General features: G+C 46.0%; 4 protein-coding genes across 4 annotated transcripts; 3 read left to right on the plus strand and 1 right to left on the minus strand.

The window, feature by feature from the left end:
- Nucleotides 1-1,506: 1,506 nt before the first annotated feature.
- Nucleotides 1,507-1,977, plus strand: AOL_s00054g781 (uncharacterized protein; the record flags this gene model as incomplete). Its single annotated transcript, XM_011122097.1, has 2 exons — nt 1,507-1,647; nt 1,702-1,977. 2 exons carry the CDS (start codon nt 1,507-1,509, stop codon nt 1,975-1,977), a joined length of 417 nt encoding a protein of 138 aa, XP_011120399.1.
- A 1,941-nt stretch (nt 1,978-3,918) lies between these two features.
- Nucleotides 3,919-4,224, plus strand: AOL_s00054g782 (uncharacterized protein; the record flags this gene model as incomplete). Its single annotated transcript, XM_011122098.1, has 1 exon — nt 3,919-4,224. The coding sequence occupies one exon, from the start codon at nt 3,919-3,921 to the stop codon at nt 4,222-4,224; it is 306 nt and encodes a 101-aa protein (XP_011120400.1).
- Nucleotides 4,225-6,387: 2,163 nt separating this feature from the next.
- On the plus strand, nt 6,388-12,068 carry AOL_s00054g783 (uncharacterized protein; the record flags this gene model as incomplete). Its single annotated transcript, XM_011122099.1, has 4 exons — nt 6,388-10,083; nt 10,142-10,732; nt 10,788-11,888; nt 11,952-12,068. The coding sequence occupies 4 exons, from the start codon at nt 6,388-6,390 to the stop codon at nt 12,066-12,068; spliced, it is 5,505 nt and encodes a 1,834-aa protein (XP_011120401.1).
- Nucleotides 12,069-13,805: 1,737 nt separating this feature from the next.
- On the minus strand, nt 13,806-16,167 carry AOL_s00054g784 (uncharacterized protein; the record flags this gene model as incomplete). Its single annotated transcript, XM_011122100.1, has 3 exons — nt 13,806-14,402; nt 14,474-14,621; nt 14,699-16,167. The coding sequence occupies 3 exons, from the start codon at nt 16,165-16,167 to the stop codon at nt 13,806-13,808; spliced, it is 2,214 nt and encodes a 737-aa protein (XP_011120402.1).
- Between the last annotated feature and the right edge of the window lie 328 nt (nt 16,168-16,495).

Consider the following 16,495-nt stretch of genomic DNA (forward strand, 5'->3'; position numbering starts at 1 on the left):
AGACTTGTAGTACAACATCTTGAATTCTTTAGAACAGCTTCTATAGAAATTCATACTGATTGAACCCCAATTTACTTCATTTTGATGCCCTGTTCTGGATTGGAAATGTAAAATCTTTCCTTATTCTATAATCCACCCTTGAACTATAGTTATTTAGACGAGCTCGTGAAGGAAGGTCAAAATCGCCAAAGGGAATCTAAACTTTAGATTGGCATATGTGTTGCTAATTATATTGGGTTCCGTTTTGGGTAATATTGCAGGGATCACACACACACAACTCATTTTGGCTTGTGTTACCTTGGATTCAATTCTTGCTAATTGCCTTGCAATTGTCGCTAGATTACACTGCACTGTGGACTCCTCGGCTGTGTAAGGAGCTGGTAGTAGTATGTATGTGTGGCGGGGCGGGGCGGAGGATACATATATACTTATGTGTATGATATAAGCCTTTGGACCACACATAGCTACTGGCATAATTTAAGGGCATATTGATTACGGTTCTATGGGGCTAATCCCAGCTCCTTCAGCTCTGAATAACAACCCAATTATTATATTAATCTTGTAACTCTGATCAGTGGCTATCGCGATGCACCTCATAGATACTAAGTATGTATATAAAATATTATATGTGAATACATATATATAAGTTGCTATTTAGCACCACGTGCTCGGTAGCTCAGCGCCGGGCTTTGACATATGAGAGAGTTTCTATTACCTTCCTCTCGACTCCATGCATGCTCTGGTTCTAACGATCGACTAAGGACAGACACTCAACGGAGTCTTACTAAATTTATAAAAGAAATAAAAATTAAAAGCCCTCCAATATTGCCTCGACGAGTTATTTATATATAATTGTCGAGCCCAAATCAAGCCCCGTTAACATTAACATCACCACCACCACTATCACCACCACTGCCTAACTTAATAGAGACACCATACCGCGGTCGAAACGCCTTCAAGGTCGTAGGCTAACCAAAAGCTATGAGTGAATAAAGCATCGACTAAGGCTCGAATCTATAGCTACCGCGGCTAGGGGCACCTGCTATTTGTCTGGCAGGTATAATAGTACTGTAAGTTCCACACCACATCTTTTATTAACCATATTCACACCCCTGCCCCGAATATGATCTACATTCTAACAAGAGCCACGAAGTTTCTACGAATTGAAACCAATCGAGACTTGGTTGCCCACTTCTAGCCCAGGATGGGCCAAATGCTATCAACGAAAGTTGTATTCCGGCGACGCCAATCAAGAACTCAGCGGATCGTATCGGTTCATATACTGAGTCCTCGATCATTAAGAGGCCTTGTGCTTCAGAGAACCTGGTTACAGGCATTTTCGGTATTTTTTTTTTATCATGCTTCCACCTTAAAACCTTGCTTGGTTCAAGTAAACCAGAGGGTTCTGACTTCGAGCCATAGTCGTTCTTATGCAATGATCCATACCTTGATCAATCGAGAGAGTGGACGACCAGACCTGTCACAGCTTCCCCAATACTAGAGAGAATGAGAGAGCTCCATTCTCAAGCAGCGCGCCACACTAAACTTGCTAATGAAAGCAAGGAAGATACCACATTCACCAAAAGGGAGGTTGATGAGCAGGTCAAACCATCACCAGCAAAGTCCAATTCTCTAGCGGCACCCAGGGTAAGTTTGAAAAAAATGATGAATTCTAATCTTCTAAGCTAAATCTTTCGGCAGAGGGCTGAAAAATATTGTCTGCTGCGTATCCAAGCAGCTGAAATCCTTGACGTGATTTTCGACCATGTCACTGAAAAGTATTTCAGCTTACCAGATGTTACTCCAGCTTTCGAGAAAGATTCGAAAGCTCTGCGTTATGGGATCCTGGAAGGGAGACTTAGGAGTGAACGACTCAGGGCCGAAAGGGATATATATAAGAGAAGAGTCTGGGAACGAGACCCATTCGACTCTTTAACTCCTGAGCTTATTCGGCATATTAAAAAAATATCCGGATGACTTCCCTGCTCACACAGGGGTTCTCCCGATATTTGAGGAGATCAATTTCGACCCCAGGCTCTGGTCGTTATTGACTGTTATTAAAAGCCGAGGGAACGAGGACGCACACGCCCACACGATTCTAGAAAATTACGAAATGGTTATGGAGGACTACTTCGATGCTTACTGGATTTGCCGAGAAGAGACGCCGGAATACGACAAAAAGGACTTTCTAAAGGTTGCTTGGGTTGCTAGAGGTATTGCGACACAAAAGCCAGCTAAAAGTGGTCTCGTTCCCAGACGTCACAAAAGGCGAGCCATAAGTAAATAACCGGGAGTGCGCGCCTCATTCCATAGCAATACCGCTAGATAAATTGCTAGTTGTGGGGGAAGGGGAGTTCTGTGGGCATTGGTGCTATGAATAGTGTTACGTGTGCGTGAGAAGAGAATCACTGAAGTAGTCAAAGGAGAGCTGCAGAAATATCTTAATAATGTTAACATGTTTTCCTATTTTGATTGGGGGAGTATATATAGAGATTCACATGTATATGTATATAATTTTTTACATTTAAACGACCTTACGGGGTAATATTATCCAATGCGTGCCAGCCCCGGAATATATATTATTCAAAAGTGTCTTTAGAAGTAGCTAGCTGAAGACCTCGCTCTTAGTTTGAATTCTAATTTTGTAATTTAAAAACATGCCACTAAGTTGTTAGCCCGCGCCGGGCTGAGCACAAACGTCCGGGCATAAAGCTTATACACAAAAGTACATGTATAACATGCAAGCCTTCGAAATTTGATGCTGGTATTAGGGTTGTGGTATTTGTTTCCAGCTCTGCTGGATCAGGAATCTGATCTGCCAACTATGAATATGCATATGGTATCGTGCTATCTTGAGATTAATTTATCGAGACTATTATGGTCGTGAGGAGATTTTCGAAAAGCCTAATTTAAACAATGTATTTACTAGATATTCTAAACAAAGAACTGACTGGATCGGTACCATGGTACCGCCGTGGCTTCTGGAATCTCAATCGAATTTGGATCAATATCTAAAGATATCCATCATTTGGTAGTTCTATATATAGCCATATCTAGCTGCGTCGCGGCTATAAAATGAGATCTAATCTCACGTTCGCCAAAACACCACACGCCTATCGGATTCCGTGGAAGCTGTCAACTGAAGATCTGTGAACAATTTAATCTGTAGCTTGTGGCGATAGGCGCGCTGGACCACAGATGGCGTTTGGGCGTCCGCTAAGATATCCTAGGTGGATCATGTCACATACTCGAGGGCTTTGAGGTATGTGGATTACTTGCAGAAGCGAGAAACCTGCACTATCTATTCCGCCGTTCAAGCGGTGACATTCACACCTTACGAAACGCCTCCCATGACCTTTCCGAGACCCGTTCGGAGAGAAACTCCTCAAAAGGATAGATGCTACTGTAGTAGATCCGAAAGATCTCGGACACCTAGGCATTTCCCGGCTTTTTTCTTCCACACTTTGTCAAGATCATCAGAGGGATGAAGCGTGAAGCTAGCGGTACTGAATAGACCATGCCACAGATCCGAGGGCGAGGCCCAACACATGTCTCTTGGGGGTCTAGTTGATAGGATCCCAATTGAAAGATCCCAATCAAACGATCCCTGCTCCTAAACGTGCGAGCGGAAAGATTCCGTTGGCCCAAGGCAAGGCGCGGGCCAGGAACAGAAACCGGCTTGAGGGTGGGGTGTCCGAGCGTTAACGGTAATACCACACCTTCAAATTCTGCGAAACTTAGCTTCTCTCTCTCTCTCTTCCTAAGCTTTCTAACGAGCGAAATTCGAAGTCGGAAAGTGTCACTAACGCATCAGCATCCAGGATTATTCAATCTATCGGTGACAGATCGAATATCAACGGATGATTTCTCCTGGCGGTTGTGGTAGATGCCGAAGCTAAGTAGTTAAAAACGGTTGGGATGGTGAAAATTCTGAATTCGCTCTTCGACGACACTGACATGTTGGATATGAATTGTAATTTCCGCGACCCATATGGCCGGATAAACTACGTCAATGGCAAGGGCAAGCAGTGCCAATGGTCAAACAGGAGTTGGAAGGCACTCAGCAGATCATCGGTCTATTTAGCTAGTGTTATTATTGCAGTACTAGCCGAAGTCGAGACGAAGGCTGCTAGCGAGCATGCGCATCATGCATCCCCTAAATTCTTCGCGATAAGTGAATGCAAATGGCATCGCGGGATGCAGATGTCAATTGACGAAATCTGAGCGATTGCCGGATAATTTTCTGAGAAGTTTGTTTCCTGATGTATAAAAAAGTAAGTAGAAGGGGAAGGAAAAAAAAAAAAAAAAAAAAAAAAAAAAAAAAGAGTGCCAAATCTCGGGAAGGGGAAATCAAAGGGCGGGAGAGCCGACAATTGGTGGACGTGGGGCGCTTCGCTGGCTAGACTTCCTGCATCAAGCTGTCGCCCCCCAAAATATGCAACTGAGGTTTTCGGGCAGCACCAGTCACTGGAGTCGAAGCCACAAGATGGGGTTCCATTGGACCTTACATCTGGAGTAGCGAGACCAATGAAGAACGTTAGATAGCGATGGACTTCAGCAGCGATATTTGCATATTTGAAGGTACTAGTCTCCTTGCGTGACAGGGACATCGAGTTGCATGCGATTGCGCTGGTCCCTGCGTGAATACCAGATAAAAGACAAAATGTGACTGATCGATTATCTAAAGAAAGAAGATGCTCTCTCTCAAGTAGTGGAATCTGTAACAATGGCTGTTACTATAGGATGTCTGTACTGTGTATAATATCTGTTAGTTCCCCCCTTTGGTAACGATTCATTTCAATCCGAAATCTCGAAGATATTATATTACATATATAGGCAACTGAGGGTATATAGGTACTTACAAGTACTGGCTTATTTCAATTCAGTTAATATATCAGTCCTGATATGCGCATACCACCTGATAGATCATAACCCCGGTTTGGTGGACTGTTGGTGTGCCCGAAGTGGAGCCGTGGGTGGCTCCTTGCTGTATTAACAGACCTCCTAGTATACCTCGACCAATGCATGCCTACATAGAAGCATTGCATACAGAGTACACTAGTGAACTTTTTGTAATGATATTGCGTAGCAAACGCAATCGAGAACAATAACAAGAATAGGAATTACTTACTAGTTAGAAGGAGTAGTAGGTAATAGAAGAGAAAGAGAACGAGGAAAGGAGACTGACGAAACAATAGCAGCGCCAGAGTCTTGAAAGGTGTTAGTTAGGTACTTACCTACCATCCTTTCATCAAAAACGCCGCCGCTTTGGTGGTTCCAACCAAACAAAAATCACCACAACCACTGCACCACCGTCAAATCCCATCAACCAGATCAACAAGCAGGTGGACAGGCGGACAGGCAAGCAAGCATTTCTTCCTGGTCCTTCTCTTTCTTCTTTTTTTTTTCTCCCTTCCCCCACCATCGTCAACCTCATCAACCTCATCGTCAACATCATCGCCAACGTCATCAATACCCAACCAGGCCGGTCATCTTAACTGGTGCCCAGCATTTGCATTCGCTCGACCGTATCCTTCCCGTTCGGCATCGCTCTTATTCGCAGCACTGTACTGGTTAGAGGCTGCCTACCCGAGCCAAGGCCTAGGTGTACTCAGATAGTGATCAGAGCACCGTGCTTGTCCGACTCCTTCGTACCACTCTTGTTACTGTTGTATGTTCCATCCCTTCATCATTATCTTTCTCTTCTTCTTTTTCTTCTTCGTCTTCGTCACTGTTATCAATCATCCATCAGACGCTCTTTTTTATTTTTATTTTTTTATCCCTTCCTTTCTTACTCCATCACAATTTGCAGTATTACAAAGGAGAGAGAGAAGGGGAAAAACAAAAAGACATCATGGCAATGGATTTGACATCGTGATGATATATTTTTCTTTCCCATTCTCCCCTTGATTCTTTTCGTTTTTAATGCACCGTCTATACCGTTCTCATCTATGTGTGCATGTGTGCCACTGGTACCACCGTTACTGATGCTGTCTCTCTTTCCCTAGTCCACCTGAGACCGAGCGAGCCCTCCTTTATTATATACTTCGTATCCTGACTTCCACCACCTACTTATATATACCATTCTCCCTACAAAACCGGGTCATGCTACCTCTCATTCTGCCTTTGACAACTTCGCTGCCAACCCCTCAATATCACTAAGCAAATCCGGCAGCCCTGGTTGTTCTTTTCTTGGGATACACCCCGCTATCGTGCTTTTTGTTCACATTCGTGCCACTCCTTCCCTTTATTACCCGGGTCAGCCAACTGCTCCCCAACTTACTTATTGACTTTGCTAAGCCCTGTCCTACCCTGCTAAAAGCAGCAGCAGCCCAAGCTGCATTCCAACACGCCTCTGCACTGCACGACTAATGCCTGTCCGACCAGATGTCGTCTGGTGTGACGGCATCTGCAAAGGACGAAAGTCCGGCGCTCCATATGAATGGGGCCATGTCCAATACTACTCTATCCACAGACATCTCACCAACTACCAGTGCTCCTTCCGATGATCAGGAGGCATCTATATCTGAATCTATATCTCCGACATCGACTTCTTCACAATCCGTGCAGGGTGTGTCCCGAATATCCACCGCTAAACATCGTTCAACTTCAACCTCACATGCTACCCTGAAGAGTAGCACACAACTGAACGGCATTAAACGAAGCCAACGTTCGGCAAGCGCAAATCCACGAGACTTTAGTAGGACAACAGCTCCTCGGAAAACCCTCGAACCGCCCTCTACCGCTTCTTCTTCCCGTCTGCAATCGAAACCTTCCTTTCAAGATATCATCAAACGATTTAATGACCAAAACGACGAATCCTTACCCTTACCGAAACCCCGAAGTGCTAGCATATCAAGCAGTCGTTGTGCTTCCCCTACTCCTATAAGATCTAAATCCTCATTGGCAACACATGCACCAAGCAAGTCAGCCTCAGCTATAAAGCTAGCCTCGATCGTGAAGCCGGCTTCTTCTACCACCCGCTCTACTGTGAAGACTTCCTCGAAGCCTTCTCTGAATACCTCAAAAACTGGAAGAGATCGTAGGAATTCTGGGTCGAGTACAAGTTCACAACAAAGGGGTCGAAAAACCGCTACCCGGTCTGCCACTGACCCTAGCGTTAGAAGTGCAACACCAGCGGACTCGATTGGAACAGCACCCTCTGACACGGAGTCGAAGCCAACTGGTCCAAAACCGACGAAAGCAAAATCACTAACTCTGACGACAGCGGCTAGGGACTCTTCCACTCCACCTGTATCACCGATATCTCCCACCGAAATTAAAAAACGACCCAGGCCCTCGTCAATTTCCACGAGCCGCACAACAACCTCATCAACAACGACACCCGGTTCAAGATCCTCTCTACCGAAGCCAATTAATACCAGGACCAGCTCAAATGGGAAAACAGGCCCCTTAAAGTCCCCCTCATTGAACGCTTATATAAAAGCACCAGAATCCCAACAAAAATCCCCTGCTTTACGATCTTCAAGACCTCGGTTGCCCGTTGGAGCGGTAAAGAATGCACCTCAAACACGTTCCGGAATGACAGAATCTTCCTCGACTTCTGGCAAGATGAATGGACGGGCCACGCGCCCAGCGGCGTCGGCCGCTAAGGACGACAAGCCGAAGAAGAAGATTCCAGAGTTAGGAACCATTGATTTTGCAGCCCGCCGAAAAATGATCGCTAGCGCATTCAACGATCGGATGGAAAAGGAACGAGAGGAACGGAACAGAGCCCATCAAAAGAAAGAAAGAGAGGCAGCCGTGAAGAGGAAGCAACAGGAGGCCGAAGCTAAGAAGGCAGCGGTTGCCGTGGCTGCTAGATTGGATGAGGACAACATAAGTCCGACGTCGCAGCCTCCAATTGGTCTGGGTCTTGACTTTGGCGATAGTGTAACGACGTCAGAATCGAACGAGGTAATCGAGCAAGCAGAGTTAAATGAGTTTATTTCCGACTCACATGCTGCAGAATTCGTTGATACCTCGTTAATAAACGTCCAAAATTACCAAATAACGCAAACCACGCCAGCTCCTGAAAATGAGAATTCCACGCAAATACCAGTACCCGGGTTGCCTGAGCGGCCGTTCTCAGCTGGCCGCCCCTCGCCAAGGTCCCCTAGAGTGCTCGGAAAACCAGAGTCATACAAACGATTATCGGCCGCTTCGCTTTCAGCTCCACATGACGGATCGACCACCAGCAGCCGGCCATCCTCCCGACAGATGTTTACCGAGGTCGACGATCAGTCTGCTATTGCTACGCTTGTGGCATCGCCGCCTATCGTCGAAGTGCACGTTTCCCACGAGGCAACATCTTCCTCAGAATCTCCTAGAGTCCATCCCAAACTACTTATTCCTGGCCATAGATCCCCGGAGCCGTCTGGACCCGACGCCTTTCACGATGAACTGTTATTCCGGAGGTCGTTGTCTCCGATACAGGGTTCGCCGTCCGCTCGGAGTGATGGTTGGGAGAAAGCTGTGGAAGATGAAAAGCGTAGAAGGAAGGAAATAGAACAGGACCGAGAACTCAAACTTAAAAACCGACTTTCAACACCCGTTACCCCGAAGAACGGCTCGCCTCTCTTAGAAAATGACACGACGCCCCGAGGATACTCCCACAAGAAGCAATCATCATGGTCCGCCTCACCACACCTGGCGCCGCCAGATTCGCTGGGGCAGATTATGTGGAAATATCGCCCTTTGTCGACAAGCGGGGAGAGTATGATCGATACTTTCTACAAAGAACAGGAAGAGCTCTCTCTGGCTAGACGACGCAAACAAGAGCTTATGAGATTTGTCGAGCCCGAATCACCAGCGGAATATGAAGAACCGACAGATAGCAAAGGCAAAGCGTTGAATCGATATGAATTGCACGATAAGGAGTACACTCTGGATGCCGAGCCTGAAGGGAATGAAGGCGGCGGGTACGTCCACATCGAAGGAACTTATCGATACTCTGCATCGACAGTTAATTCTTCGGTCCGTAGCAGGTCGGTGGATCCAAACGACTATTGGACACCCCAGCCGTCAATTGGCGAGTTCGAAGGTAATCCGCCGCGGGAAAGCTGGGCCACTGATAGTACAATGACCAGCTATAGTACCAGTTCCGGCCTAGCCCCGAATGGCAGCTTCAACCGGAAAATAATGGACAGGGAGAGGCCTATAAATGCTGACACTCCGCCAACACCACCTCCCAAAGATTTCGTCTTTAGCCCTAAACATGCTTCTTCTATTAAGTCGGTGGCCTCTGATGCCATGCCACCGCCCCCACCCAAAACAATCGCTTCACGTCGCGCTAGCTCATCCTCGGAAAACGTTGAACCACTTCGAATTTCTAAACCACCCGTTCTGCCGCATCAAGAGGTCTACGAAAGCCCGATAAGCATCAACTCTGCAAATTCTTTGCATCCAGCTACACAGGACGATGCCCCCGAAGGTTCCGATCATTCACCATCTAGCGAATATTCAGACGAAGCACCATCCGATAGATCCTCGCAGACAAGGGAATCCGCGACTTTGGTATATCCTGAGACGTCGCCGAATACATCAGTCATCACTAATACCGGGTCCTTCGTTTCCACTCAGGAGCCGCAAGCTTTGGACGCCCAGGCCGTCGAGAAAAAGATGTTAACGAAACGCCGCTTTTTGCTTCGAGAACTTATCGATACCGAGAAAACTTTCTTTCAAGATATGACAGTCACAGAGGAAATTTACAAGGGAACCGCAGACGCTTGTGACGATTTAAGGCCAGAAGACATCCGGGTTTTATTTGGTAATACACATGCTATAGTCGCATTCTCTCGTGGGTTTCTTGATAGCCTCAAGGCCGCCGCCGCCGCCGTCTATGTGCCGAGCAAACAGCCAAAGACGCCGTCTGGGTCCCAAATCGACGTTAACGATGGGAACAATGAACCAGAGGCAGAGGTTTCTCAAGAGGCAGATTCCCAAACATGGGTTGGAGAAGCATTTGCGCAAGCGCTGCCAAATCTAGAGAGGGTCTTTGGAGACTACTGCAAAAACCATGAGGCTGCTGTTAGTAAACTGCAAACTTTAGAAAAAGTTCGAGGGATTGCAATTTGGCTGAAGGTGGGTGAATCTGCTTGGCATTTTAATTGCGAATAATAGAGACTAACAAGTGTCACAGGAATGCAAAGTTGTAGCCGATGATTTAACGCACGCGTGGTCTCTCGAATCGTTACTTATCAAACCCGTGCAACGTCTCCTCAAATATCCGCTGCTTCTCGACCAGATTCTCGACTGTACGCCCGTGGGTCATCCTGATAGAGAAGCAATTGAGTTGGTTAAAAAGGAAGTGCGTATCATTACCGAAAGGATCAATGAGTCTAAGAAACGAAAGGATATGATGGACAAATTAGTCGGACCCCGGCGGAAAGGCGATAATGATCTTCGACACGGCCTAACTAAGGGCTGGCAGCGTAGAGCAGAGAAACTTCGCCAGACCGTCGGGCTGTCTACAGATCTGCCCGCCGATACCCGGTATACGACCGCAGTAGAAAAATTTCACATCCAAGCCGCCAAACTAAAGCCACTGATGGATAAAATTGACGAATATTCCAATGCAGCCACTGTTAATATGGATGCTCTATGTGCAATGGCGTTGAGGTTTGAGGAATTTGCTTCCTGTAGTCCAACTAGATTTAAGGAATATGAGGAGAGATGGCAAACTCTTACTAAGCGCACAAAAGAAATGAAGGAGGTCGCGCTTTTAGACCATGTAAGTTTTCTAGGTTTTCGAGATATTGAAGTTGTACGTACTAACTATGGCACAGCGAATCCGCATAAAACGGCATGTCATCACGCCAATAGAGACTATTCAGAAATTATGTGAGAACACCAACAAGGTTATGCAAAAACGCGAGAAGAAGTTGGTAGACTACGCTCGGTATCAAGCCATGAAGGAAAAGGGCGATAAAATCGACAAGAAGACCAAGGACCTAGCCGACGCTTATATCACAATCAATGACACACTGTTGGACGAGCTTCCTAAGCTACACACTATGGTTGAGAACCTCCTTGATGCTGTACTGGCCAACTTTGCAGAACTTTGCTGTGTCTGGGATAAGTACTTGGCTTCTCGACTTGAGGGTTTGCTCGATCCTTTGGATATCCCCTCCAACTTTTCCGACATTATTGAAGTTTACAAGTCCGATTTCAATAAAGTCGAATCCGTTGTTGAGTCGCTGACCATCACAAATACGAATGCAAATATGTGGAAGACATATTCGATATATTCTCAAGGCTCATCCTCGTCAAACCCAGAAACTTCATCCTTAAGCTCCCACTCACTCTACAGGTCTCCAACAGCTGATGGCGCCACCCCGTCACCTAATCCTTCGAATTTTGGACGCAGTAGTCTCGGGGGTAACTCCTCATCCCATAGGCACTCTGGTTCCTACAGCCCTGGTTCAGCTTTAGTAGCTGCTTCACTCGGCCATGCTCTTCCAATCCTACCTGGCGCAGTAGCTTCCGTTCAAGCTGCCCAAAGAGGGCGGGCTGCATCAGCTTTCAATATACCGCCTACGCGGGCGCCGCCTCCACCACCCATCCGGGCCCTCAGCAGTGCCAGTGTCCCAGTACAAACGCACAGCCCGGGTCTCTCACCAACATACTCTACACATTCGGTTGCCCCAAGCGTAGCATCCGCACCGCAAACCCATACCCTCAATGCGTTCCATACCGTCGACGGAGGCTCGCCTAACCCATCTCGTCCAACCACCGCTGATGCAACCACCACCCCTATCACCGGTAGAATGGTGAAAGGACATCCTGTGTTGTGGCTTTGCGCCAGCATTTACGCCTACCATGCGAGCAAGGAAGCAGACGCCAAGCGGGATTCTGGTTTCCCCTACTTGACCTACGATCAAGGCGAGGTTAGTTGATAAACTTGAAGTCCTATGAATCTCGGTAATTTATATGCTAATTGGTATTTTTAGATTTTCGATGTCATCGGCGCTAAGGGCGAATACTGGTTAGCAAGAAACCAAGATGACAAAGGCCAAGATTTCGGCTGGATCTGGAGCAAGCATTTCGCAAGACTGGCTCTCGACTGAGCTTCAACAAAACCTTTTGAAACCCACCCTAATTACGACAAGCACCAATCCTACATACATAGACTCCTTAGCGATATATATACCTAGTCCAACTGCTTTCTACAGTGCATTGCATTACTAGCGTCTAAACTTCTCTTTTTTTTTCCCTTTGTTCTTTTACATGATATTTTTTTTGTTCTTTTCTGCGGGCATTGTTGTGAAGTTCTCACCTCATTTCTGTTAGTGATATCCCACGGCCATCCTTTCCTCTGATTCACTACTCCGTACCAGTTCTTTCTATCTGGTCACCATTTTCAGCTTCTCAGCTTTACTTCCTTTTCTCATGTTGTCTTACTATTACGGCGGCGCTACTCGGGGAATTTCCTTTTCCAAGTCCCTTTTCCCTTTCTATGGTACATCTTTTTTTTCATTCCTTTTTTAATTCGGCACCCCCCTTTTTTTTATTCTCTTTTTAACCCTTCCCTCCGACGGCCACCTCTGGCCCCTTTCTTATTCTTCTTCAGTCCTAAGAAACCATTTACTATAGTTATCATGTAATGATTCTTCATACTACCATGGGTCAACCGCAACTTACCCACTGCAATTTTACCATAGATTGCTTACCTCCTCCCCCCGTCCCGGCTTGGGAAGCTCGGGCCAGGCACAGCACTCATACACATGCACATACACATACACACTCTCGTCTTAAAAAAAAAAAAAAAAAAACATATTGCATCAATCAATTATTGTCATCAATCATCAATTGCAACAAAAATCATAAAAGTAAACGGTAGCGGGGCTCGGGTATGGATGAAGGCGTATCATTCTTTCTTATTCCTCTCCTTTTTTTCTCCTTTGTCTTTTTTTTTCCTTCGATTTTTTTCTAAGCTCTTCGTAACTAAAAGAAATGTAATATTCTTTCTCTTTTGTTTTTTGTTTTTGTTTTTCGTGGTTCAATCCATTCTTCTCTCTTATAAATTTTTTAAGGTTCGATTACAGGATACAATATAAAAGCTTCATTTGGCTGATACGGACCTGAAGCCGGCCTTTTAACATTTTTTTGTTTCAAGAATATTATAATTGATAAAAGAGTATAGTATTCGATATGGTGATACCTTCTGGTTATGAAAGTCGATTAGTACTAATATTAATAGTGTAGTACTTACAAAGTAATATTATATCATATCATTCTAAGAGGTTGGAGGCCGTAAGGTATACTAATCATGTACATGTATGCAAGACCGTTTACAAGTCCATCATACCTTATATATGAGCAATTATATTGTGATTAGTAGAGATCACGGCATGCATGTGCACGCACGTGTTCGAGTGAGAGTCGACCCTTGTGCTGCATGCAGGGCCCGACCTCTGCAGGTTTCGGGCTCTTATTTGTACGATGTGAGTGTGTGAGCTCCGAGTTAATCAAAAAAAAGCTAATCAGATTGAACCTGTAAGTCTTCGATCGAAAGGCGTCCAAGGATGTATAGCTAAATATGAATAGTAGCATCGATATCAATATTTGATATTCGACATGAAATCCAAGTCGAACAATGTAAGGAAGCGTACACCCTATGAATACAATCGTAGACAGCGTTCTTCATCTATGCAGTTGGAATCCACCGAGTTCTGTTTCTTAGATAGTAAAGTCTTTTTTAAGGGTTTTATACACACAAAAAAAATTATACACAGCTTTCTCTCTTCTACAATATTTACAGTTCTTCTTCGATCGAACTTACATCTACAATGGAGTGAGTCTTCCTACATATTCAAACTCCCCTTCACTCTCAAACACAACTTCATCACCTGTCTTGGCACGCCACCGGTCAAGATATGCTTCTCAGCAATCTCATGCTCCGTCAACGGTTTTGCCTTAAACACTTCAATCATCCTCTGTACCTCAAAAGCCCTCCCTTCCTCCTTCGCAACCTCACCAATCACCAACGCCTTCTGCACATCCGCCAATGAAGTATCAGCAGAATCACCTCCCTCAGCGTCACTTCCCTCGGCACTTTCTTCAACCGGTGGCAAAGAAGCGGTGTCCCAATCAAACATTCCTTTTACTCGTTTATAATCTTCCTCGGTGATGCCCGCTCCTTCCAAGGCTAAGTTCGTGGGTACGGAACGTTCCCAAGAGTAATCCCATAATCCTGCGGATTTGTAGAATTGTAGGAGAAGCTTGGTATGTTCTCTGCTAAGGCCGCGGAGGGTGATCGTTTTGGCTAGGTTACCAATTGAAGTGGGGATTCTGTGGTCGTATTTTCCTATACCTGGGAGGGTTTTGCCGTCTAGGGTTTCGTAGAGGGATGGGTTGGGGTAGATTTCTGAGGTTGTGGCGGCGACTACCATTTGGCGGGCCTGAGCGGGGCAGTGTTAGTGGATGAGATGGATAACTTAGAGGTAAGGCTGTGATTCAGGAAAGAACTTACGAATTTGCGACGTCCAGAGAGGTATTCGAAGAAAGTGTGGACAATATCAAGGTCAGCTGGGTGAACATCCTTGTATTCCGGGTCTTTGTAGGCGGTTCCTTTCCGGGTTACGTAGTCCAAGTTATCCATTGTGAAGAGAACAGGTGGGCTATGAACGTTAGTGAAAGAAAATTAGCGATTTGTGATATAATTATTATTACTGTCATCGAAATGAAGGAGACTTACGCGCCCGGTTTCTCCAATTCCGCCAACAGAGCCATAAATGCTTCATAAGAATATTCGGGTCCCGCGGATCCATGATTGACGATAGCAGTCAAGGGACTACCAGCGGCAACATCGATGCCTGAGAAATGAACAGCTTCAGGGATCTTATATCCTGCTAAGATGGGTGCATTCGCTCTACCGATCCTGCTGAGGAGCTTGGCGAGATAATCACGTTGAACGTAACGACCGGTTTCGGGATTAATTTCGTATGCAGTAGTACCAATAACGATATCATGAGCATTTGGAAGTGTCATAACGATCCACTTGTGTCGAATAGCGTTGAGGATAGTTTGGAAGAGGAGAATACTCTTACCAGTTCCGCTATCACCGGTGATGATGTAGTTTGCGGACTGGCGGGATACTTTATCCTGTGCTTCCTTCTTGATCTTTGCCCATTCCTCCCTCTTGATCTTAAGTTTCTGTTGTCTTTTTTCTTCCTGTGCAATGAGGGCTTCGAAGTCTTCAAGTGTCTGTGGGGGTTCCTTTTTGTTCAATGCGCGGCGGACTTTTCGTTCCTCTTGGTTGACATGATAGTTGATAACAGGGGTGACTCGGCGGATGACCCCTTCCAAATGTTCTTTACGACGAAGAAGTTGAGTGATGGCTTTGCCGTTCGCTTTGCCGTCTGCATTTTCAGAGGAGAAAAGTTCTTCGAGGTTGGATTCGATACCTGCGATTTCCTCCTTGACAGCGGTGAGGCCAGCTTCTAGGGTGCTTATTGTCATTGAAGCCTTTGTTTCCGCGGCTGCAAGGTCTGCTTCTGCGGTTTCGCCACCAGCGATGGCAGGTTCCGCTTCATCGACTATATCGGATGCTTCCGATATGGCCTTTGCATCCTTTGTAGTAGTAGCGGTAGAACCGCTTAAAGTAGCCTTCTCGGTAGCTTCACCGGTATATCTCTCCACGCTCTCCATAGCCCTAGCAATCCCCACACTCTCGTTCCTAATAAACGTCGTCGGTCTATAAAAGAACTGCCAACCCTGTCGTTTCTGAAAGGTCTCCAAAGCCCTCATCTTCTCCAAATCCTCCATATTGATAGCAAACACCTTCCCCACAGACTCTGTATCCACTAGAACCTCGCTAGTAAGTTCCGGAAGCTCGAGGTTTGGAGCATTGGAGTTTGATAGTACGATGGCCTTTCTTATGGCACGACGGTATCCGGGTTCGGGCTTTTTGGCAGATGTGACGGTCTTCTTTTTGGCCTTTAGATTTAAAGGTTTATTTACGGCGGGTTTGCGAATGTTTCCTCCCTTTTGGCCGGCCGGGGTGGTGTGGAATGATCTTGTGTCGACTGGTGTCGTCGACGACGACGAAGATGAAGGCGGGAGGATGACCGGGCGGGTAAGGCGAGTAGCAGAGCATGATCGCGAACGAGTAGAAGATTGAAGGAGAGCACGACCCGTGCATCTCCAGCAAGCTGAGGAAGCCATTGCGGTCGTATAGTATCTTTATAATCGATAGTGGGGGTGGGGTGGTAGTCGATATCTAATTTGCTGGTCGAGGAGGGGTGTCCGAAGTAGTAGTAGTCGTTCCTATAAACTATCCATTGCCGTCTCCCCTCCTTACTATCACTATCGTCTCCTCCCGGATAATAACTTCAAATCCCTAGCTCCCAAGATCTCCTTGTCGTCCAAGTTCCCAGTCCCTTTTTGATAGCAAAAGGTTGTCGGTTGATAAGTGAGGTACGAGGTGGAATTGGAACCTGCGTTGGACGTTGTTAGGTTTTTTTTCTTCGCATACTAAAAATTTCGCAGGTTG

Source organism: Orbilia oligospora (genome assembly GCF_000225545.1).
Source record: "Orbilia oligospora ATCC 24927 unplaced genomic scaffold scaffold00054, whole genome shotgun sequence".
NCBI classification, from domain to species: domain Eukaryota; kingdom Fungi; phylum Ascomycota; class Orbiliomycetes; order Orbiliales; family Orbiliaceae; genus Orbilia; species Orbilia oligospora.